The 22,837-nt window shown below is 42.6% G+C and overlaps 2 protein-coding genes across 7 annotated transcripts in view; one reads left to right on the top strand and one right to left on the bottom strand.

Annotated features, from left to right (window-relative positions):
* Positions 1-1,805: 1,805 nt before the first annotated feature.
* LOC148653118 (cytosolic phospholipase A2 zeta-like) lies at positions 1,806-15,528 on the top strand. Of its 4 annotated transcripts, XM_088647692.1 has the most exons (21): positions 1,806-2,065; positions 2,645-2,717; positions 3,099-3,235; positions 3,551-3,682; positions 4,587-4,627; positions 4,944-4,986; positions 5,969-6,023; positions 6,327-6,481; positions 6,876-7,019; positions 7,160-7,194; positions 7,427-7,562; positions 7,904-8,040; positions 8,604-8,826; positions 9,177-9,294; positions 9,560-9,697; positions 10,392-10,499; positions 11,012-11,197; positions 11,359-11,525; positions 11,891-12,077; positions 13,409-13,663; positions 15,400-15,528. In XM_088647692.1, exons 1-20 carry the CDS (start codon positions 1,949-1,951, stop codon positions 13,624-13,626), a joined length of 2,550 nt encoding a protein of 849 aa, XP_088503818.1. In that variant the 5' UTR covers positions 1,806-1,948; the 3' UTR covers positions 13,627-13,663; positions 15,400-15,528. The 4 variants fall into 4 exon arrangements, with proteins under 4 accessions (XP_088503818.1, XP_088503817.1, XP_088503820.1 ...); XM_088647691.1 differs by lacking the exon at positions 15,400-15,528 and having other exon boundaries at positions 13,409-14,472; XM_088647694.1 differs by lacking the exon at positions 15,400-15,528 and having other exon boundaries at positions 1,807-2,065; positions 6,330-6,481; positions 13,409-14,472.
* Positions 14,433-22,837, bottom strand: part of sptbn5 (spectrin, beta, non-erythrocytic 5) — a 56,549-nt gene continuing 48,144 nt past the window's right edge. For all 3 annotated transcript variants that reach the window (XM_088647690.1, XM_088647689.1, XM_088647688.1), the window contains exons 62-73: positions 22,618-22,794; positions 22,166-22,273; positions 20,722-21,354; positions 20,433-20,504; positions 20,034-20,120; positions 19,831-19,922; positions 18,552-18,728; positions 17,230-17,337; positions 16,634-16,782; positions 16,187-16,273; positions 15,588-15,734; positions 14,433-15,445 (exon numbers count right to left, since the gene is read on the bottom strand). In XM_088647690.1, the coding sequence (XP_088503816.1) occupies positions 15,321-15,445; positions 15,588-15,734; positions 16,187-16,273; positions 16,634-16,782; positions 17,230-17,337; positions 18,552-18,728; positions 19,831-19,922; positions 20,034-20,120; positions 20,433-20,504; positions 20,722-21,354; positions 22,166-22,273; positions 22,618-22,794 (1,962 nt within the window). In that variant the 3' untranslated portion in view covers positions 14,433-15,320. The remainder of the gene's footprint in view (positions 15,446-15,587; positions 15,735-16,186; positions 16,274-16,633; positions 16,783-17,229; positions 17,338-18,551; positions 18,729-19,830; positions 19,923-20,033; positions 20,121-20,432; positions 20,505-20,721; positions 21,355-22,165; positions 22,274-22,617; positions 22,795-22,837) is intronic.

Raw genomic sequence — 22,837 nt, forward strand, 5'->3', positions numbered from 1 at the left:
ATCCAGGCTACCCAAAATATTTGCATTTGATGTGTGCATACATTTTTCTAGGAACTGAAGACAAGTCTAAATTACATTTTATGCTTACGTTTCTACAGTTTTCTGAGAGATTAAGTATGCCTGCTGAAGAGTTACATCTGAGGGACATGCAACTGCATGTTTATGCCAGGATTAGGGCTTTAGTGAAAGATGATCACTCAGATAGCCCTCTTTAATGCTGTTAATGCTAGTTTGTTCATGCTTATTTGGTTATTACTTTTTTATTGAAACAAAACTTATTTTCTAACTAAGGATTAGAGCGCATTCTAAACAATTCTGTTTCAGAAGACACTGAATCAATTTTTCACATTGCTTTTGTGTGGTGCAGTTGCCGACATTGTTATGACTGTTGTAACAACTAAAGCATTGAAGTTATTTCAACTGTGGATTATTAATTGGTTCACAGTCAATACATTGACAAATCAATGAATCAGTACCCCAGATCCCACCCTTAACTAGCAAATCAAACTGATATTTATAAACAGAATTAGAAAGAAAGCAGACAATATGGGCTTTCCAAGAAATTCAAACTGCGAACACATAATCACCATCTCTCCACACACAACCAAACCTGAAAAACTCCAGCCACTACAGAACCTAATAAAAAATATTATTCCATACTCTTCCATGCCAATAATTTTATTTTCTTCTCCCAACATTCAGGGGACAATCAGTCTTTTAAGTGTTGTAAACTGTTATGCTGGAAATTAAGTAGTCATGCTTAATGTTCATTAAGTTATACAGCTCCGTATAAAGTTTAAAAAAAGCTTTATGTCATGAACATGAGTCACGCCTTTTTTAAATTCTTCACATGCACTGGAAATCCGTGTTTGTTTTAAAACAACTAAGGCACTTCCACCTGATCAGATGAAATTAAATGCTTTCCAGTAAAGAATTTCTTGAAGACAAATTACAGAACCAAACCGTTTGTGTAGCCTGCAATATGTCTAAAGATGTTTGTGTAAGAGCAAAACAAACCATAGTGCCTCCACTCTGCATTATCCATTTTATTAGTGGGGACTCATGTTCTGTTCCGTGGCCTTCAGCAGCAACCTGTTCAAGATACAAATATCGCCTCCCAGGCTAGATTTACATTCTATCTTAAAACATACCTGAAACCTGGCTTGCCGATCCTGATCCTGAACTCTGCCGTCTCCTTAAAGCAGCACCACCTGAGGTGCTGGGAGGAGCTTTTCAACTGGTCCAATTAAGCCAGCTGCCAGCTGATTTCGCTCGTTAAGAGGTAAATTGCGAAGTACATCTGCACATCAAAGGCCCTTCGGTCCCTCTCCCCCCTGGAAAGAATCTCACACAGCAAACTAGTTAACCTGCCAATAAGGGACATAAATGGCAAAAATCCAATTTTTAAGTCTAATCCAAAAGAGCAGATTTAACGTACAAAATTGCTAACAAAATCGTACACAGACATAACATTACACATACAAAACAAAAGTTATTAAGTAATCTAGAATTGTGTAATTATTTTTTATCCTTATCCACTAGATTAGTGATTATTATATCTGAGGGAACCTCTGACCCAAGGGCTGACTTTCACACCAGGCTGGTGCATACTAAGTCACTTTCTCGAAGTGAATTGAACAGGCTGCTCTTTAAAGATGTAGAACTTGGCATTGTTTAACTTCACAGGTTAGTTATTTTGAAAGGCAGGGCAGAAACAAGACCACATGACGCGACAAGTGTTCTTCATTCCAATCTCCTTTCTTGCGAAAGTTCTCACTGTAAGACACGCCTCTGAGAGGGTTGGGTGGGTCCGGCTTTTTTCACAGGCAGTGAGTGTCGGCCAGTTTGTCAAGGGAAACTTGGCGCTGAGCTGCACATGCCTGCCCTTTCCAGCTTTCCAGGCTGCAGATGTTGGAGGAGCTGAATCCTTCAGTAAGTGTCCCTTGGCATGGGTCCCCAAACTGCATTTCAAAGGCTCGCAGCGCGGCTGGTTCCAGTGTTTGCTGCTGTTGTTGCCAGGAAAGAAGATAAGAGAGTACACACACCACCTGATCCTGCAGCGTGGGTAAGAAAGTGAGCTGTAACCTGGCCTGGTCTTTAAAGAACTGTGCCATTCTGTAACTGATTCTGACTTGCCTGTGAATCTGTACTACTCTACATACTATACTGTCTTTCACCTCTTGCTCTACACATGCAATTCATTTGGAGATCCTGAGAACCTTTACCTTTCAGCACTTCCACACTACTGTCTCACCTGTCTGTCTCTGACACTCCCTTTTGTGTTACTGTACGTCCTCCCACCCTCTGGAGCGCCGCTGACACAGGTTCACCTCAGATGCTTGCAGAAAATGTTTCTCTTGAAGAATTTTACGATAAAATTTGCGTTTAGCCAAAGTGGTCAGTCCTTATTAAAACAACATCTACCAGTAAGCAAATATAAAAGCATGATAAAATAATTAATAATTAATAATTAATCAATTTCTTGATAATACGTATCAAATCTATTTAAGAATCTTATCTGTGTATTTTACTGTAGTTATGAGCACCACCTCAAAGTTTGTTTTATGCTCCTTCTAGTTGTTTCTAAACAGGGGCATGAAACATTTGAATCTTTTTTTTTCCTTTTTTATCTTTGTGACTCTAGAGAGAAACTGATCCCTATTGGAATCTGTCTGTAAAAGTCCTCCAAGGCAAAAACATTCCCAAGCATGATATCTGTGAGTTATATTAAAGACTCCCCAAAATACTGTATGAATAGCATTGAATGCATTATGTTTATATCATGGGTTGTAAGTTTTTTAGTTATTTTAACTTGATTCTAGCAGTAAATGATGTGAACTGCTTAATTCCAGGGGTACCTGTATTTTTGTATTTCTGTGTATTTCTGTGTGTCTCATGGAGAGCAAGCTGGGGTATGCGAATAGACAAATTCCTAATGCAAGAAATTGTATATGGCTAATAAAGTGATCTTATCCTTTAATTTCTTCATGTAAAATGGCATAAAACTTTTTGTTTTGCTATATGGATTCTTAGTCGTAGTGCTTTTGCATAGTACCACGGGCTGCTCCTTGATCATGTGCACTGTCGCTGTTGGTTAGGGTCTCAGTCAGATTGCTATGTGACACTCCGGCTCCCCACTGCCTCAGCCAAAACCTACCGCACCAAGACTGTGGCCAACTCCAGCAATCCTGTGTGGAACGAGACCTTCCACTACAGAATCCACAGCCATGTGAAGGTCAGTATCTCCAAAAACAAGACAGTCAGGGACTCAGGGGAAGGCCACACATATTTAAAACCTGCTTTCCATTCCCTGGGTTTTAACAGTATTAATGTTCAAAATGCTCTTTAAAAATGGGTTTATACACAGAGGTTCCCTGCAACACGCTCTTTCGGGGACAGAAAGAGCCAGGGATTGTTCAGTGTGAGAATTGTTTCTTATTTAGACCTGGTCATTAAAGACCAGCTTGAAAAGTGTGGACAGGGCCGACAAATTGAGACGTATTTCATACTGCTGGCTGTGAAATTTTCTTCTCTTCTGCTTTCTTCTTAGAACATTTTAGAGCTGAACGTGTATGACCAGGATTTGCTTCCCCGAGACGACCTGTGTTCTAAAGTGCTGTTTGACATTGATAACCTGTCACCTGGGAAGACAGAAAAGAAAGTCTTTGTGCTGGACCCTGAGGTTATTTTTCTGTACCCACAGAAAACCACCAAAATAAGCCTTCAATTTATCCTTCCTTTTTTTAAACAAAAGTTTAGTATTCATGGTCAGATAAACATTTATTTATTTATTTAGAAAACCATTAGATTAATTCTTGATTGAATGTTTTTGTTAATTTAGCTGACACCAACTCCAAACTGACTTACATTTGTACTTGTGGTAATTCTCCTGCAGTCATTTTAGTGAAATCCCTTTGAACCACATACAGTACTAGCTCACAAGAGGATTTGAGTTTGCAGTCTTCCTATTGAGTGTAAAGCCCTAAACAGTGCTCCATATTAGTAATGCAAAATTAAACTGCTTCTGCAAACACTGTGCAGAGTCATGAGCATTAGAATGTATGTGTTGCATTATTTTAATGAAAATATTTTTTTTTTAATTAAGATGTTTGTGGTCAATAATGTGGCCATTTTACCATCTATAATTAACTGTAGGGTGTTCAATACACATCTACAGTACAGGTACATACATTAATGACTTTACTGTGAATGTGGGTTTAAGCATACTTGTTTCTTTGTGGGTATCATCCACACCTTTATACAGTAGGTCTTTTTGTTCAACCAGCTCCTTATCCTGGAACTATGTCATCCAGAACGGAATTCATGCTGACCGCAAAACTGAGGCGAACCATCTTTTCCCTTTAGCATGACATTTGTATATTTTATAAAAAGGAATGAGATGAGTCGTCTTTTAATATCACATCACCCCCAGTAAACGAATAAAGAAACTAAAACCAGCATAAATAAATTAATTTAAATGAGTAACATGTTAATGACATCAACAATATGGGATAAATTAATCAAGGAAATATTTAAACGATTTTACACATGAATAGATCTCATTCGAACTCTTCCATTCTTTCCAGAGCAGAGACGAGCTGTGGGTGGAGTTTTCCTTGGAGGAGAGGTGAGTTCAAGGGGAAAAAAAAAACCATCATGGGAAAGTATGAGAGGGCAACAAAAGAACAGTTCAGAAAGATTTAAAAATGGCATTGTTGTTTAAAATGAAAAGTAACAGTCCCTATTTTGTCACTGAAGCAGTCTTTAACAAGGATTTCAAAAGGAGTCTCTAGCATTCAGTGTGCTGTCTTCATTCTGCTTGTCATCGTGTCCCCTGTAAGTCACAGCCCAGTTTAAAATGTTTAAGCATAATCAAGGCCATGCTTAAGGACTGACAACCTAAAACAACAACAATTCAATTTTAATGTCTTTGTTTTTTGAAGCAATGAGCCCCCAAGCCAATATATCACTAATGGAGTACTGGTGGTAAGTGTTTTAATCTACAATTCAGTGTGAGTTGGTTTAAATTAAGTTTTTTTGACACTCATTGATTTGGATAAACTCAAAACATTTGCACCCACATTAACTTTGTTTAAGCCTTTGTCATTTGTTGATTATGGATGGTTTCTGTTAATGTCTCCTCCGGTGTGCGGAGGGTCTGTTTTGAGGGTCATCTGAGGGTCTTTCCAGTCTATAATGGAGAGATGAACTGCCAGATTTGATCATAGATGGAGCTGTGTCTAAGCCTGATTAAATCTTTATCTCAATTACGTTTTCCTTTTTTTTTTTGACACAAAGCAAATAGGAGCTGAATTCAATACACAAGGGAACAGATTTCAGACTGTTCCCACTGTGCATGCAAAAGAGATAAATTTGATTAAAGTAACTACTGTGAATATGGCTGCTGGCTGCAGAGTTAGTATTTTCAGCCGCCTGTAACTGAATGTGTCCTTTGTCTATTCTACCAGGAAAAGTGACTAGAGCCATTCAGAGAAAGCAGGTTGATAATCAGGTGGACTGACACATTCTGCCTAATCTACTTTCTTTCAAAATTCACTGTTGAATTTCTCTCAAGGCCTAGTGACAATATATGTGGTTATATTTCACTATGATAATCTATATACCATGTATAGTGAGAGACTTTTTAAAAAGCAGTAAATGCCTTTGATTCCAGTACTAATTTACTGCATTCTTAATGCTACCCTCTGTGTGTGTTTTCCTTACTATCACAGAAAAATGTGCAGATATCCCATAATCCTGTTACAAACAGCTTTAATTATGTGAGCTTCAAGAGTTCTGTTTCTTGCATTGCTGAGGTTAATCAGTGCTTGCTTTGCCATTAATTAAGCAAATATGCTTAAAGGTTGTTTGTGACACCGATACAGCTTTAGCAACTGCAAAACCCATTGATGCATATTTCTGCCAGTGCATAATCACGTCTTGACCGAAAGCATTTCTGTGTTTTTAGGCTGGTCCTTTTTCACTTTTGGAGGTCAAAGTGAATGAAAAATGGTTTATAGATGGTATGTGAGCAATATATCCAGGAATATCTTGGATGTTTTTATTTATATGTTGTATGTGAGGGGGTTTCCATTAATAATATAAATTCTCGCTAAAATGAGTTACTTCAGTGGGTTTGCATAGCTATAGTCCATATCGTGACGAGCTTCATTGTGAGCCCACAGCAGAGTGCCACCTGTCTGTGCTGAAACAAATCAGCAGTTAATTTTTTTTTTTCCAATTTCTAATGAAATTACATTTTTTTAAATTGCACATTTAAGGGCTTTTTGAATTGCCGGTGAACCCTTCAGCCGTGTTTATTCCAGCAGATAAAGATGTGGTTCTGAAGCTGACGGGAGCGTACGAGGAAGAACAGGTTGTGTTCCGTCCCTCTCAGGTGTCTGGCCCTCCCCAGCCTCTCACCTTCTACATTAATGGAGACCTGGAGACAGAGCTCAGGGTCAGGCTCACCTCAGCCAAGGTGCTTTGCATATCGCAGACGTTTTATGAAGATGTTTATGTACCTTTTAGCTGATAGCTACAACTGTGAAGTTTCTAGCCGAAAGAGAACCGGACAGGCATCTCAGTCTTTGCTGAATTTTTAAATAAAGTAATGGATGACATGTCTAACACTTACAAATCAATGTACTCAGTTGTTACCCCCACAGGAAATTGAATAATATATTTTTTCTTTAAATATTGAATGCCACCACCAATTAATTTTGTTATAGTCGTACTTTTCAAAATGATTGAAACTGACTAATACAGTGGAACACTTCACATAAATATCTTGGTTTTCTTTACTGTTCTCTATGATTGAATTGGAGTTACAGTATGTCCTGAAATTCTGTACTGATGTATCTGTTCATCCCTAGACAGAAGATATCAATGAGGAAGATGAAGATGAAGACCAGGGAGATGGAAAAGATGAAGCTGAGGATACCTCAGCCCTGTCCTCTGTGCTTGTGAAGTCTCTCCCAGCAGGGCAGGAAGTGTTGCTGTCAGTTCCTGTAGGAGAGGTAACCCCTTGCTCCAACCTTCTTCCTCTGAATTTCAATCTCCACTCTCCCAAGATCTTCTGCATCATTCTACTTGAGTTACTTGAAACTATTCACAATATGTGGGTAATATCAGTAACTTGATTTTCCCCTGTTTGTAGGATGACATCGATCTTCAGCTGAGGACTAAAGATTGGTAATTTTTTTTAAGCTTTGTGTATATTTAAAATACAAATCAAGAGAGGTAATGATACACATCTTTAAAATACCACCATGCATTCAATGTCACGTGTAACATGTGAGTTATTTTAGTTTGAATAATAGATGATGTATCTTATTTAACAATGCAAGGCCATGTCAGTTCACACCATGCGGTCAGAAGTAACATAGGATTTTGTCTTTCTCTGTGGTCCTGTGTACACGTGCAGTTCAGAGGATCTTGATGTGCGCCTGAGTTTTGATATCCCAGAGGAAGAAAAGAAGTTTCTGGAGAAGAGGTCTTCAAGGGTGTGCCAGGGCTTTCAAAGAGCACTCCAGCTGAGTAGCACACCTGATTCCCAGGAGGTACTTCTTGTTTTTCTCCCTATTTGTAAGAAATTCAATTGCATTAGCTAAGATGGCAAAAGTTTTTATTATTGGAAAGAGAGCAGTGTGTGCACCAGCATTGGAGAATGGTGGTAATTAGTATCATATTTTAAAATCATTGATTGTTGTGGCATGAGATACCTGCCTTGATGTGAAAGTGGAATGTTTTAAAAAGACATTTACAATTGACATTTACATTTGAAATCAGCAGCTGGTATTCAGATGAGGTTTTGAACAAATATGAACTCATTGTCCAGATGTAGATTGTCTATACCTATTTAGCAGGTTTCCTGCCATGATCATTGCTCCTTTTTCTGTAGGTTCCTGTGGTGGCGGTAGTGGGATCTGGGGGTGGGACTAGAGCAATGACTGCATTTTATGGATGCCTGAAGGGGCTTCAGAACCTGGATATTCTAGACACCGTGACCTACATTTCTGGGGTCTCAGGTTCAACATGGTATGTATTCACACATATACATGACATTTTTAAACAATATCTTTGTAGCAGGTGTTGGCATAGGAGAAAAGTCAATCTGGATATATTTGCTTAAGATTTCCAACTGATCCCACCACTAAGCCATAAGTAAATAACCAGAAACACAAATGCATCTACTAACCAGCAAATATTTTACACTTTCTTTCTAAGCTATAGCTACATAGCACATAAACTCTGTGTTGCCTGTGACCCAAACAAAAGGAAAACCAATTACAGTACAATTACAACCAATTAAAACCAATTACAAAGTAGTTAGTCTAGCACAACTCAGAAGTGAGATGTTCAAGATACCAGCATCGCAGGTAGGAAGGAGTATTTAGGTTCAATCCTCTTGGCTTGAGTCTGAAATCTGTGGTTCTGTTTATAGAGTACCACTATGCTCTTTGATTGCCATCAACAGACATATAGCTTTTTGCTTTGGTTTTCAAGAAATGAATTTTATCAACTCTTCATGCACAGAGGCCCAAGGTTAAATATTTCAATAAATACACACTTTCATGATGAAAATTCTCAACTCTTTTCAGGGCCTTGTCCAGTCTGTATGCAGATGCTGACTGGTCACAGAAAGACCTGCAAGGGCCAATCATGCAAGCCCAGTCTGAAGTCTGCAAGAGTCATCATGGAGTGTTCTCTCCAGCACAGCTGAGTTATTACTACCAGGAGATCCAGCAGAGAAGACAAGAGGGCCAGCTCGTGTCTGTAATTGATTTGTGGGGGCTTATTATTGAGTATTTCATTCATGGGAAGGTAAATGTTATTCTAAAATGTCATTGGTATGGAGAGACCCTTAGTGCAGATGGTTTTTATAAATTATTTTTTTCTAAATGGACAGCAATTATTCCGTCCTTTTTATTTTAAATTGTTACATGAAGAAAATGAACATATAACTTGTTGGGCTAATTTAGGATTAGATGTATTTAACAACGGCAACAGCAGTTGCAACATTGAAGGTCTTAAATTCCCAGGAATAAGAATGGTCTGTTTTTCTTTGAAGGTCACTGCTAATTTATATTGCAAAGGTTAAAAGCATTTATGTTTAAAAAATACCTTGCAGTATCCTCAGAATTCCTCATTTTACTTTCCTTCTTCATCTACAGAGGGATCCTCGGACGCTTTCCAATCAGCAGGAGACAATAGCACAAGGACAAAACCCCTACCCCATCTACTTAGCTGTCAACATGAAAGATGCAATTAAGGGAACAGCAGATACAGCTGGTATGAACCGTTTTCATGTAAAACTGAATTTTTATATTTTTTAACAAGAGCTTACGCATGTCTGTTGCAAATTAATTACAGTACATAATCTGGCACAAATATTAGTAGAAGTCTGGCATTTATTTCTTTAGTTTTAGAAGTGGAGTTCTGAAACTCCTTTAGTTATCTAAACTAAAAGGTCTTTTTCTTTCAGGGAGTCAATACATAGCCTATCTGTTGTATTCAATCTGACCATTTTAACTGTAAATCCCCTTATACCTCATAGAATGGTGTGAGTTTACCCCACATGAGATTGGGTTCCCCAAGTATGGAGCATTCATCCGCACGGAGGACTTTGGCAGTGAGTTCTACATGGGTCACCTGATCAAGAGACACAGTGAGACACGACTGACCTTCCTGCTGGGTGAGTGTGTTTTTGCTGTATGTGGTAGCACCCGGTTTGGATGTTGATGATGAACAATGCACTTTGTGAGAGTAATATAAATTTGCACTCCTTTAAACTTTGTCTTTAAATAGTTTCACATACAGTAAATTCATACACACAAATGCGTGCAGAGTAGCATAGTGTGTAAGTGGGCACAAGTCCCTGCTGCGTGTACCTTGTCCTTTACCAGTCCACCTAGCTGTGTGATTGGGGACCAGCATTTCCTGGGGGTAGGATCTGCAATGGACTGGTTTTCTATTTGGTGCGCGGGCGGTGAGAGAGAGAGTCATGTGCTGGCTTGGCCACGAAAAACCAGTATGAGCTCAGCCTCGACGAGTCACTGTGGCTCGAATACTATCTGCTTGCCTAAACGCACACGTGTGCAACATGTGGGTTGAAGTCTCCCATTATTACACTCTCTGCTTTGCCGTTTGCGTTTCTGGTCTCAATGTACTGTAGAAGTGACTCCACGAATTCCTGCAGGAATTGATAACGCATGAAGGTATGTGATCGCATCTGTAAGAGGAAGTAATTCCATTTTGAATCGGAACAGGGTTCTCCAGCTTGCGTACAATATTCAAAGTTGTGAAGTTAGTGCTGCGTCTGAAGGGTGGTTTGAAGAATTGGTGTGCCCTTGTTCACCCGTTTGCTGTGTATCTTCTATTTGCTACAGGACTATGGAGCAGCATCTTCTCCTTTAACCTAGCCAAGGTGTGGAGCTCCCTCACAGGCTCTGTACCCACCTGGATGCAATGGCTGAGGGATGCTGTGCGAAAGAATGGTATTTTTTTCTGGCTTCAATCGTCTCACATCTTTCAGGAATGCTGAAGGACTCTTTACAAAACCTGTCAAACGTTTGCTGTACGTTTTGTTTCTTTTCACAAACTGTAACCAGCTCAGTTTCAGAGCTATTCTAGTAGCACCATGGTTTAAAACTATATACAAAATTCCGTAATATTTTTAAGCAGACCCTTTCGGTAGGTTTATAGAAAACGGTTTAAAAAAAACAGTAAAAGGTCTCCCAGAGTTTCAGATCTCTTGCAGTGGGGCAAAAAAGGAAAGAAAAAAACCTTTGAAACACCTGTGATTTCTATTTTAACTTTATCTGTTGTATATTCAAATCCACAAAAAATCAAGAGGTTTGTAAGGCACTATGTAGAACAATCCCTGTCATCCTGGTACAATCCAAAGCAGTAGAGTGCTAGATTGAAATCATGAAATCATGACGCGCCACATTCAATCCAATTTAAGGTTTTCATACCGGTGTTTCTCTCTTACCAACACTCCCACTAGATGAGATCAACCCCTTTGAGCCAACTGCCTTAGACACCTACTTAATCTCTCCAGTCAATGACCTTGCCGAAGTACTGAATGGCTTCCTGACTGACAGGCCAGTCATTGGGCAGAGCTACAATTTCCTGCGAGGGTTCAGTCTGTACTGGGACTACAGTCAGAACAGCAGCTTCATGGCCTGGAAAGGTATGTGATGGAATGGAGACTTGGTCTATTCACGTCTGGCCCCTTCCAGTGACAATTTATTCAATCAAGATGCTTATATCATCATCATTTGAATTGAACTAGCAAGCGCTTTTGGGCTGCAAAAGTTTGGCTTTGACTAAGAGTTTGGTTCTGCTAAACAGATACCCATCCAGATGCCTTCCCTAACAGCCTGACACCCTCCGATTCTAAACTGCACCTGGTAGACTCAGGATTCGCCATCAACACAGGCTTTCCTCCTTTATTCAGACCTCAAAGGAAGGTGGACATCATCCTCTCCTTCAACTTCACCTGGGGTGACCAGTTCAAGGTAATAGGAGCCGAAGGGTGGGACGGGTGTAGAACCTCTGTAGAAGTGTGAGAGGAACCTACTCAGAACCAAACCTATGAGTGCAGCCATTTTCTCATTTTCAAATGGCTTGAAGTCAGTGGGTTTTTCCCCCTGTTATTTTGTCAGAAGACCCAGAAGGAAGAAAATAAGGTACTAAGCAGATATTGTTTTCCATATCAATCATTTCAAATGTGTGTCTTATTCCTATGCAACAATCTTTTTTTTTACGTGATTTGGGCCATTTATTGTCGATTTCACATTGAGCATCAACAAGGCAGGAATGAATCTGTTCATATAATACTTCATAGTTTTCTTTTCAAACTTCTCTTCGTTATTCCCTCTAGGCTCTGAAGCTGACGGAGCAGTATTGTGCTGATCACCGCCTGCCCTTCCCACGCATTGATCTCAGTGGCTTGGAAGGACGCCCCCTGCAGGAGTGTTATGTGTTTGCAGATGACCATGATCCACGTGCCCCCATAGTGGTCCACTTCCCTCTCACCAATGCCTCCTTCAGGGAATATCGGGCTCCTGGTAAAACGGCTCATTCTTCCTTCACTTCAATCAGACGCGTTTCACAACAAAGGGGACTACTGGTGGTCGCCTAGACAGTCTTGTACCCAGATTCATATTGGAATTCCGTAACAGGTTCAGAGATTAACAACACTCAGGGAAAGAAGTCCTTTTGGTGACCTTTCATTCCTGATCTTTTTTTCTCGATGATCACTCGTTAATCAGATAAGGGGGATTCAGATTGAGTGATAGCGTGAGTGAAGACTGCACAAAGTCAAGCACTCTCGTGATAAGAGACGCTGGATTTCAGTTCTTCATTTCCACATCATGTACCTAAGCACTCCTTGGCCATGTTCTTGACTCAGTGAGAAGGAAGTAGGTAGAGTGGAATATGTGATTGGAGGAAGAGCTTCTGTAGGAAGCCAGCGTCTTGGATCACACCTTAGTTGTTGTGTGGCCTTGGACCAAGATGGCAGCTGAGGGAGTAACTGAAGTTAAGTTATACAAGCTTAGGCTCCTAGTGAGGAGCAACCAGACGAGTGAATGCAGTTCCACTAGAAGGAAAGGAGCTCTTGGGATAGGCTGTTTTGTATTTACCCCTGAATTGATGAGAACCTCATAAAGAGGAGCTTAGTGTTTGTCTGCATCTAGACTTGAGTTGAGTTATACAAACCTGTCGAGTTGGCTGCTGCTGCTTTAGGGACAGCAGTCTATTCCGGACTGAATGGGATCAACAGGGCCTGTGAGAGGAAATGAGAGGGATTCTCCTAGTGTGAGGTCTTTCAGCTGGCTACGTAGCTGCTTGAGACGATGCAGCAAAAGATGTTGTACTGACTGCAACCACAGGCGCTGGACAGATGAGCCGAGTAGTGGCTTTGTTTGAGTTCCCAGTCCTCAGTTAAGAGGGAGCAGCACAGAGAGAGTTCCGAGTAGATTACACTGTGCAGTCATAACCGCTGCAAACAGACATGCAGCCAGACGCATGGAGTGGAAAACATTGACCAAGAGTTAAAGTGTAGGCCTCAAGAAGTAAACTCTCGCAAGGACAGGGGAGGACAGAGTGAAAGGTTAAGAGTTGTGAGAGAGGAGAAAAGGGGAAGGTCTGGAGAAGGAAGTGGTCTGCTCATTAATCCCTGAAGGGGACTGACATAAGACCTTGGAGAAAGATAGCAGAGAGTCGCAACATGATGTTCACAACATGGTGTTGAACCACGACAAATGGAAAAACGCATGGAAAAAAGGTTAATGATGTGACCTGACATCACAGTAAGCCAAGGGCTAGCATTGCCTCAGCCAGCTAACCTGGTACTGACTCCTTACAGCAAATGGACATTGGTCTCCTCTTTTTGAAGGTGTGAAGCGTGTCGGGGAGGAAGAGCTGAAGAAGGGGGAGGTCGACGTCACCAGCACAGCCTCGCCATACAGGACGTACGACATGAGTTACAGCGCTGAAGAGTTCGAGCGGCTCGTGACCCTCGCGGCTTACAATGTTGTCCACAGCAAGGAGGCCGTCCTCGGGGCACTGCGGCAGGCGCTGGCCAGGAAGAGACTCGCAAAGGCGGCATCCTAGTCTCTAGCCAAAGGAATCAGTCTGGCTTGTGATTAGGGTCAGCAGTTTTCACCACATCGCTGGGATCTTCCTTGAGAAAAATGTTACCTCATTATTACCAAACGTAGTGTTGAACTCTCACATGTGGTTTGGAAACCCATGACTGGGACTAAGGACTGTTTTTGACTCTGTCTTTCTCACGCTGTTTGAATGTATTCCTATATTTAGGAGAAGATCATCTGAACCGAGGAATGTCTTTTTAAAAAAAACTTTATATATTTCTTCAACAATGTAGTAATATTCCTAAATCAATTGTCTGCTGATGTTTTATAAGATATCAATTGATTTTTTCACAAAAGAAAGGCAGCTGATTAACCACCCTTTGAGAATATGAAGCTGCTCTTGACTGAGTAAGTAGTTCCTATGACCGTGAAGGAGTCAATTTAAGTCATTAGAAGATCTTGAAACATGCAAATTGATCACAACTGTCTGTAACGGGTGCAGTAAGAAATTGGTGTCCCTCAAAAATACTTGGAGATATAAATGCACATTTCGTTTAAAATCCTAATTTTTATGAATAACTGCTCTGAACTTTTGAAGTATGTGCTTATAAAACTGAATATGCAGTAGGGTGAGATTTTAACAATTATATAAATTCGATCACACTTAAAATTGTGATATGTACTGTACAGTTCTAGGTTCATAACCAGGATGTTTCACATATTGTAACTGGAGTGGGTATAATGGTTTTAGATTTCTTCTGGAAGGGACATAAAATCATTGTTCTGCAATCATGTATTAGATTCATATTTTGACTAATAGAAATCCACCGTCCACCTTGTTTATTAAACATAAAAGAAAACCAGACAGTTTAAGCATTTGAATTATCCTTTGTATCTAGTAGCTTTTTGTAATTTCTCTATATTTACAGGTTTGGTAAAGTGAAGTATAAAACAAAGTGGTGTTTAAAGGCTTCAGTACCTAAGAAATCTAGATTTAAATCAGAGCCATGCTTTCCTCTTCTAAACCTGATATTAAACGATTTGGCTTCCATCATAGCCTCAAGGTTTACAGTTTTTGTCCCAAATGCAATTTATGTACAGTAATGTTGTCAGTTGAAGAATGCTTGTTATATTCTCGCCGCAAGGTATGCAAAAGAAATGTGAACATTCCTTTATAATTAGTTAACCTATACAGTATGCAGCTTTACAAGTGGCGAGCCACTGTTACACTTTGAGGTCAAACATTACACAGCCCATCTTGCGATAGGGTTATTCTTGCCAGCTACTATTATATTGTCAATGTTATACGAGTCCAATTTGTTATAGAGTGGTGTACTTTAAAGACAGAAATCTGAATCGAGACGTGCTGATTGCTTTGCCATGGTTTGGAAGAACAATTTCCCAGGCATCACAGATTTCACTTCCTTTTACGCGGCAGGTGGATACTCAGCACACAGTGACAAACTGCCCAAGACATTTCTTGCATCGCTGGCCCTAACCCTTTATCCTCACACGTTTGTCCAAATTTGCTACGAATTTGAAATTTGCAGGGAGTGCAAAGGACTAAGAGGAAATGGCATTGAGTGAACACGAACAGTCCAAGGGCCTTTCGTACTTTGCAGCGATTCGTCCGTCAGGTGCTGAAAAACTTGCGTTGGTCCAGATTCCTGTGGGGCTGTCCGTCAGTGGCCCCTGCGCCCTCAAGGTGAGCAGTCACTTCTTGAAGAGCTTTCTGAAGACATTCTTCTCTTTCTTTTGCTTCTCCTTGGTGCCGCTCTCCGCCGTGTTGCAGGAAAGGCTCCTCTGTGCAGGAGTCGCAGAGGACTGGGGTTGGCGCTCTGCGATGGAGACACACACATTGTCAGACATGGCTTGGGCGGAGCTCTTGGAGGACTCGCCTGGAGGGCCTCCTGACTTGGTGTTCACAAGGGCAGCCATGCAATGTACAGGAAGGTGTCAGTGCAGAATGGCGCCGGGTACCTGAAAGGCTGTGCGCTCTGTCCGGAAAGCCCTTCAGCTCCCCTCCCGCGGGGTAGTGGTGCACGTTGTAGTAGGTATGGGGGGGCTTGGGGGGAGGTTCCGTCTCCACGGCAACTTCGGCACCTTCACTGGATCCCTTCTCTTCTCCTGCGCCAGAATCAAATTGATTACCATCAGCTCTATCGATTATTAGGAGATTTATAGTTATTTTTTTTCACCTCATGATATGTACGGTTCTTCATAGTTTTAAAGATATTTTTCATCTTTTTAGCCACTCATGACTTAGGGGTGCTCTAAGGGCATGCTCTGCGATGAGGTGTGGGGATAGTGGCGCTAATGTTTTTCACCTTGCAGAAAGAGCTCTTTGCAATTAACTGTTGTTTTAATCGCCAGGCAGGAACAAACCCACTTCTCCTAGATTTTACAGGACCCGTTCACTGTAGCTAAGCTACTGCTCCTGTCATAAAGTAGCCCGTGTTACACCCTACTCCAGGGAAATGCTGCAGTCCCCAGTACAGCACCTAACCTCTGACCCCAGAGTGGCTGAAGGAGACAGGTGGGCTCTGGGCCTGTTGAAGGCACACCAGGCAGAGGCTGACCTGCTCTGGAAAGCGGGGGACTGGGAGCTCTCCTCTTTGTGGGTCCTTCCACAGACTCAGCGAGGATGAGATCTTCATTACCTACATCTGCAACAAAACATCTGAGGTTAAAGGGATTCCATCCCGCAAGCTCAAATAACTTGCTTTCGTTCTTCCCATCCAAAAGGAAGGAGGCTCTGACGAGGAATATCCCATTCAGTAACAGCATCCTCCTCTCCTGAAAATGCTGAGGGTTTATGAAATCAAACCGTTCATGGTATTCTCACCAGTTAATTTTATTCAGTGTAATTTGGACCAACTATCTGAGCCAAGATGCCGCTGGAACAACTTCAGCAAGTCTCCTGGTCTACCAATTCAGGATGTTTTGAGAGCTGTGAGGTCTGTCAGTCTCGTGGGGCATTTGCTGAATTTCCAGCCGTGGATTCCTGGTGCCAGCACTGAGCCTACCTGTGCCCAGAGGCTCCTGGAACAGGGGGGTTTCAGCAGACTCTGTCTCCGGTGTTGGGGTTGTGGTGCCAGTCTCTGAGTCTGGCTGCCCGCCAGCAGGAGGGTCTGAGGGCTCGGCCAGCTGCTTCATTTTAAAAGACGGGGTTCTCCTATGAGGCCAGACATACATGTAGAAATGACATTACTGTAAAAGTAACGTGGGATATATACATACTGTATATTATCTGAAAAAATGGTTCTGGAAACGTAAAATAACAATGCAGGGCATTTAACATCAAAATCAGCAATAACATAGACTAGTGCAATGGCTCTCTTCCTCTCCCTTATCTTCTGGTACAGGTATGCCAGTCTTTCAAAGCTCTTTGTGCTGATATGCACTTATTATCTGGTATACTTCTAAACTGTTTGAATGACTTAAACTTCCCTCTGCAGGATAAAGACAATACTCAGCATCAGGTCAGGTGAGCATCCATGATTTCCCTTGCTGGAACGAATAGCTTGGAAGTGACATAAGAGGCAAAGGCACGCTGGAAAACTGGCGGGACAGGAGACGTTCGCACGTCAGAGAGCCCTGTGGAGGGGCAAGGCAGTCATACCGGGGCAGGATGTCCTTGCTGCTGCTGGGTCTCTCTGCAGCAGCGCCGGGGCCTGGTCCCCTGGAGGCACGCTCTCCTGCCGCAGGGCGGGGACGCGGGAGGGGAGCCCTGCAGGGGGCGCAAGAGAGCTCAGGCATGAGGCCGCCGGGGCGGCCGGCGCTCTCAACAAGTACAAACAGGAGAAACGGCGATACACATCTCTGAGTTTGCATTGTGTGCAAAGACGAGGTCATACCGCAGTGTTGTCAGACGAGTTATGCTTTAGCATTCTGAGAGGTGGGGCTACAAGAAACAAGCCTTTCCAACCTGGGGCTTGTATTTCTCAAACTCTCTGGATCAGCATTTTTCATCTCCCTTTGCATATGGCGTGAGGCAACTGTTGTTGTTTTTTAAACAAACACTTTAAATGGAGAAACAATCCTGTTTTGATTGTTGCTAACATTCCTGCCATCAACCATCTCTGGTTAATTTTTTTATCCTAGGTTTGCTGGTTCAGAAAGAAACATGCAGCCTGGTTGTAAAAACAAATAATAATTTTCGTCTTTTCCCACAATTCCACTATGAGGAATTCAACCTGGGAAAATTCTCCTTTTCCCTTATCTCTTAAAAGCAGTGGAATAGATGATAAACAACACTGCCTCTGAACAGAACAACTCACATTACCTGTTTATACTGTACCCTCATTTTACTCAGTAATGTTTATTTTTATATAGATTATATAGATGCAGATAGGTTTCAAGCAAGCCTTAAACTGCAGCCATTTAAGTACTTCAAACAAATATGTGAAAACCACAACTGGGTAAAATATCACTCTACCATTTTTCAAAAGAGAATTTAATATACAGTAAAGGAACAAGTAATAGGTTTATTACAGCTACCCACCCAAATTAATATACAGTATATGGATCAACACTAGATCAGGACTGTGGACAACTGTTTTCATATGAAAATACAGCATGTGTAAATTCTACAAATGCAAACAATAAAGCAATGCATAAAATAGTAGCAACTCACTCTGAAATGTTTAAACTTTAGTGCGGAAGCAAAACCAAATCAAAGATTTCTCCCTCTTACAGCAGCCTGCTATAATCTGACTCCTCATGTAATACATTAGATGTTCAGAAATTCATTTAGACGTGCAGGTTCTCAATAGGCCCTGTAATCACTGTAACAATGAATCACTAATGAATCACTAATAACTTTCTCATTAAACACAAATTGGCTTTGAGCTGGTTTATTTTTATCCTTTGGTCGTTGCATAGTTATACATCAAAGCTGGTACTTGAGCCCAGCCCTACAGAGCACGTGAACCAACTCCTCACCTGTGCAGTGTCAGGCCAGTAGGCGATGTGGGCGACTGTGATCCATTGACATTGCCGTGGGAGCTGTAGGTAACAGGACCGGCCTCAGGGATGGCACTCCGCTGCAGTCTCTCGACCCAGCACTGCAGCACCTCCTGGCTGGGAGCTGAGAAGAGGTACTGACTGCTGTCACTCAGCCTGGAGGACAAGGACATGACAAGCTTTCTTAAGAAGAATACACAGCTCTGCCTAAAAGGCAATCTTCTTTCTATTGCACCTGAGCTCTGAAATGCCTAGTTGATCACAGGTTTATTAAAATCTGGTAGACAGGGAGTCCTATCACAAAATTAATCTTACTGGGGCTCCCGATTGGTTCAGTTTGCTAGGGTGCTTTCTAAAGTGCAGATAGGGCTCGTTGACTAAGGCAGTTTAACCTGGAACACATCAGGAGTCGACTGCAACCAGGACTCTCCAACCAGCAGAGCTCTACTTATGGAGTGCTAGTGTACTCAGAGTAGGATAGGATTAGTTTGCCCAGGCTCTTGACCCCTGGTGTTACTGGTGTGGCGTGACCCCTGCAGCATCATTGTGCAGCTCTGGCGGTGAGAGACACACCTCTCCAACAATCAACACTAAACCTCCACTTCGGGCTGCATAGCCAGTGACATGTTTATGGCTGGGTGGGGCAGAGGAGTCTGCCTAAATGTGATCATCACTCCCCTGTGTGCAGTTGCAGGGTTCAGAGCTGAGGGCCAAGACAACAAACATAAAATAGTCACATGCTCATACTACTGGGTCCAGGGTATGTATGTAATTTGAGGGCAATGAGTGCTATTTTAAATATTAGTAAAGGTCTTAAGACACAGACATCCAGTAAAATGGTACAAAAAAGTCTAACTATAGGTAACAATAAAATATGAGGTATATTTAAATATCTTTAATGTGCGGAAAGCACACTTTTATTCATTGAAGAACTATGTGGGGTAAGATGTCACAATGTATGTAAAAGAAACAAGAAGTTTGTTATACATATGATTTTAATGGAACTCTGTGGTTAATTATACTGTGCTTTTTTTCTATAAATCGAGCAGGAAGCCTTCCGTGATCAAAATAATGTATTTCAAGGTACCCTCAATGTAAATTGCTAATATTCACTGTTGATGAGCAATATAAGAGTTGTAAGAATTTAAAATCTTGTGTAACCAATTAGGTGAGTAAAATGTGCATTCTAGAGAAATGAGATCAGATTCTACTGTATGGCATGCTTTATTTTTATTATGCCTTAAATGATTCGACTCACGTCAGTCTGAAGACATAGTCCTTCTTCTTGTGGTTTGGAATAACATCACAAACTGCTCCCACAGTGCAAATAGGAGGCAAGCTCGAAGACTCCTGAAACCAGAAGAACAAGCTTAATGAAAACCGCTGAAATACTGGAACCCAAACACCTTCTGCAACCGGCTGCAAAATGAGAGCTGTCCAGCCTGTCGTTCTGAGCCTTACCGTGGTCGCTTCTTCCAGGTCTCTGTACAAGATCAGGGTGTCTGCGTCCAGGACAGTGTAGAAAAAGCCCCATGGAAGAGCAGAGGTCTGTGAACACAAGAGTATCAGCTGATGAACAAGACATTCGTAACTGCTCACTGTAAATGTAGTGTATTTCATATTGGGTACCAACTTTCACTCATGGCACAAAGGAATTATATTTCTTCTGCTAATCATATGTGCACTTCACTGTTTTTTTTTCAACATTGTTCTAATAGCTCCTGCAAAGCACTGATTGGTTATTTGATAAGTTCAATGCCTGTGTTCTTATGATCAGAATTTAGCATTTTTAATTCACCTGGAGACAGAGAACATATAGAAGAGAGACTTGGCTCTTTTTTCCGCCTCTGCAGCTCTTACCTTATTCCCATCAGCAAGAAGTTTCTGTTTGACCTCCAGGGGTCCCTCCAGCTGGGCAATATCACTGTCCTGCTGTAAGTAGTGAAACATTAACGTGTTTTAAAGGACGCAGTCGACGCTCCTCTCCTTGAAAATAAATCACAACCCCTCTAACATTTAAAGGGCATTTCACTGCAGTTTATGTGGCTCATAAGTGCTACCATTACAAACCGAAAGGCAATTCTGATTTTGGGCCTCAGATGTGCTCTCGCTACACAAGTGACACATGAAGGCCGTCTCTCACTCTCACCTCTGATTGCGGAGCCTTGTCTTTCGGTGGCTCTTCTCCTCCTCCGTCCAGAGCCCTGGGGCGACGAGGCAGCGGAGGCGGAGCCGGGGAAGGGGATTCTGGGGGTCCGCCTCCCGGAGAGGGAGAATGGGGCGGAGGAGGGCCGAGGCCTGCCGTGGATGGCAGGGCAGAGCGTCGCGTGGCACCGGGATGAGACGGCAGTCCGGGCGCTGGGGGCGGGGAGGAGAACGAGCGAGCGAGGACATGCACGGGAGAGGTGGGGGTTCCGGGATTTGCCGGCGGGGAAACGGGGGACTGCGGCACCGCCGGTTTGGGAGGGGGAGGGGGTTTTTGAGGGGAGGTCGGGGAGGGGTCTTTCGCAGCGTGGAGCCCCAGCGGCCTGGGGGGGAGAGAGGGGGGGGTGGCCTCCGCGGGAGACCTCAGGGAGCGCCGGACGGGAGACACGACGGTGTCTGTGTGGCTGGATCTCGGGGGCTGACTGCGGGGAGGCGGCAGAGAGGGCAGCTTGGGCGTGGGAGACTTGGTGGGTCCTGCAGGGCGTCGGTCCGACAGCTTCCTCCGCAGAGAGGTGACCCTGGTGGGCTTCGAACCCTCGCCCTCCCGGCCCTGGAGCTGCTGCAGCCTCTGCTCCTTCTGTGGAAAAGCATGGGGGGGCCACACAACAAGCTTACAATTACAATATTTTGTCAATAAGCAAACTGCAGGTTAGTGTTCATTTACATTTTCCCAACAAATGTCTACTGAGCACCGACTCAGAAACACTTTATTATTAGGAACCATTGCATCAAGAGCATTTAAGGATAAAACATAACTATTTTTTTAAATTGGAATATTTGACCAGACAAACAAAAGGATAAACTGTTGCTTACAATGACAACATAGAAAATTACCCATTACGACAACACGGCATTTTGGTAGAGCAATCGAAGCAAAGACCTTGCCTTGCCAAGGGTACAACAGCAATGTCTCAGCTGGGATATAAACCAAAAAGATTCCAGTAATGAGCCAGGAACCCTGATCACAACTCCACACTGTTGCACATTATTAGTGACATTTTCGAACAGTTCTCTATAATTACTAATAAAATGCACTAATAGTTCAGGTTGGGAGCTGTGTCAGCATGCTTAGGCTGCAAATAAACAAGTAATAGGTTTATTCCATGCTGAAAAGAGAAGAAAGGAAATACAACATTTCGGCTGTGGAGCCTTCTTCCGGTGTGAAGAAGACACCTGACACCTGAAGAAGGCTCCACAGCTGAAACGTGTTTTTTCTTTTGTTCTCTTTTCAGCATGGAATAGACCTTTAAATGCACTAATATACTGCATATTCTGAATTCTGCTGATAGTTTAAAGATGGGAAACGGAAGATTTCGTGTAGTCTTGCTTTTGTGCACATCACTCTCTGTACTTCTGTCTCACAGAACTGCACCCTTCCCAGTTCTCACCTTGGTCCTCTTCTCCTCTAACTGCTTGAATCTCTCCTCCTGCGCAGTCAGCATGGTCTCCAGGTCCTCCTGTCTCTTCATCAGCTCCAGGACGTCAGGCACCGAGTCCTGTGAAGAGAAACATCCCTCTGAAGCAAAAGACTATCAAGGGTTGTTTGTGTGATTCCAGTATTCAAGATCCTCAAAGGCACTGGCCAAGTTAATGACCCAGCAGACTTCAGCAGAATCAATACACCGTAAATGTAGTTTTTAGTTCTAATGATTTAAGTTTTAATTCAAGGGTCATGTAACTGTACAAGGAATTAGAAAAATAACACTGACCTATGCACAAATGCAGCTATATAAGACTATGACATGTTTCATTGATGTTTCCCAGCCTATGGGATAAAATAAAAGTGCAGCTCGTGTAATTATGCCTGTCGAGCGCCAGAGCGGCCCGGGCCCCAGCTCACCCCGTAGACGTCGGCGCTCAGCGCGGCCTCGTGGGCGTTCAGCCACCGCTCGGCCTGCTCCAGCCCCCGGCGCAGCTGCTCCACCTCCAGCTCCTCGTCGTACAGCCTCTGCCGCTCCCTCCGGCCCTGCCCCAGCCTCTCCTCCAGCTCCTCCAGCTCCGCCAGCTTCTCCTCCACCTGCAGGACAGGGCAGGGGAGAGAGAGCCCACTCTCAGTGCCT

Source organism: Lepisosteus platostomus, chromosome 10 (genome assembly GCF_059453375.1).
Source record: "Lepisosteus platostomus isolate fLepPlt1 chromosome 10, fLepPlt1.hap1, whole genome shotgun sequence".
NCBI lineage: Eukaryota > Metazoa > Chordata > Actinopteri > Semionotiformes > Lepisosteidae > Lepisosteus > Lepisosteus platostomus.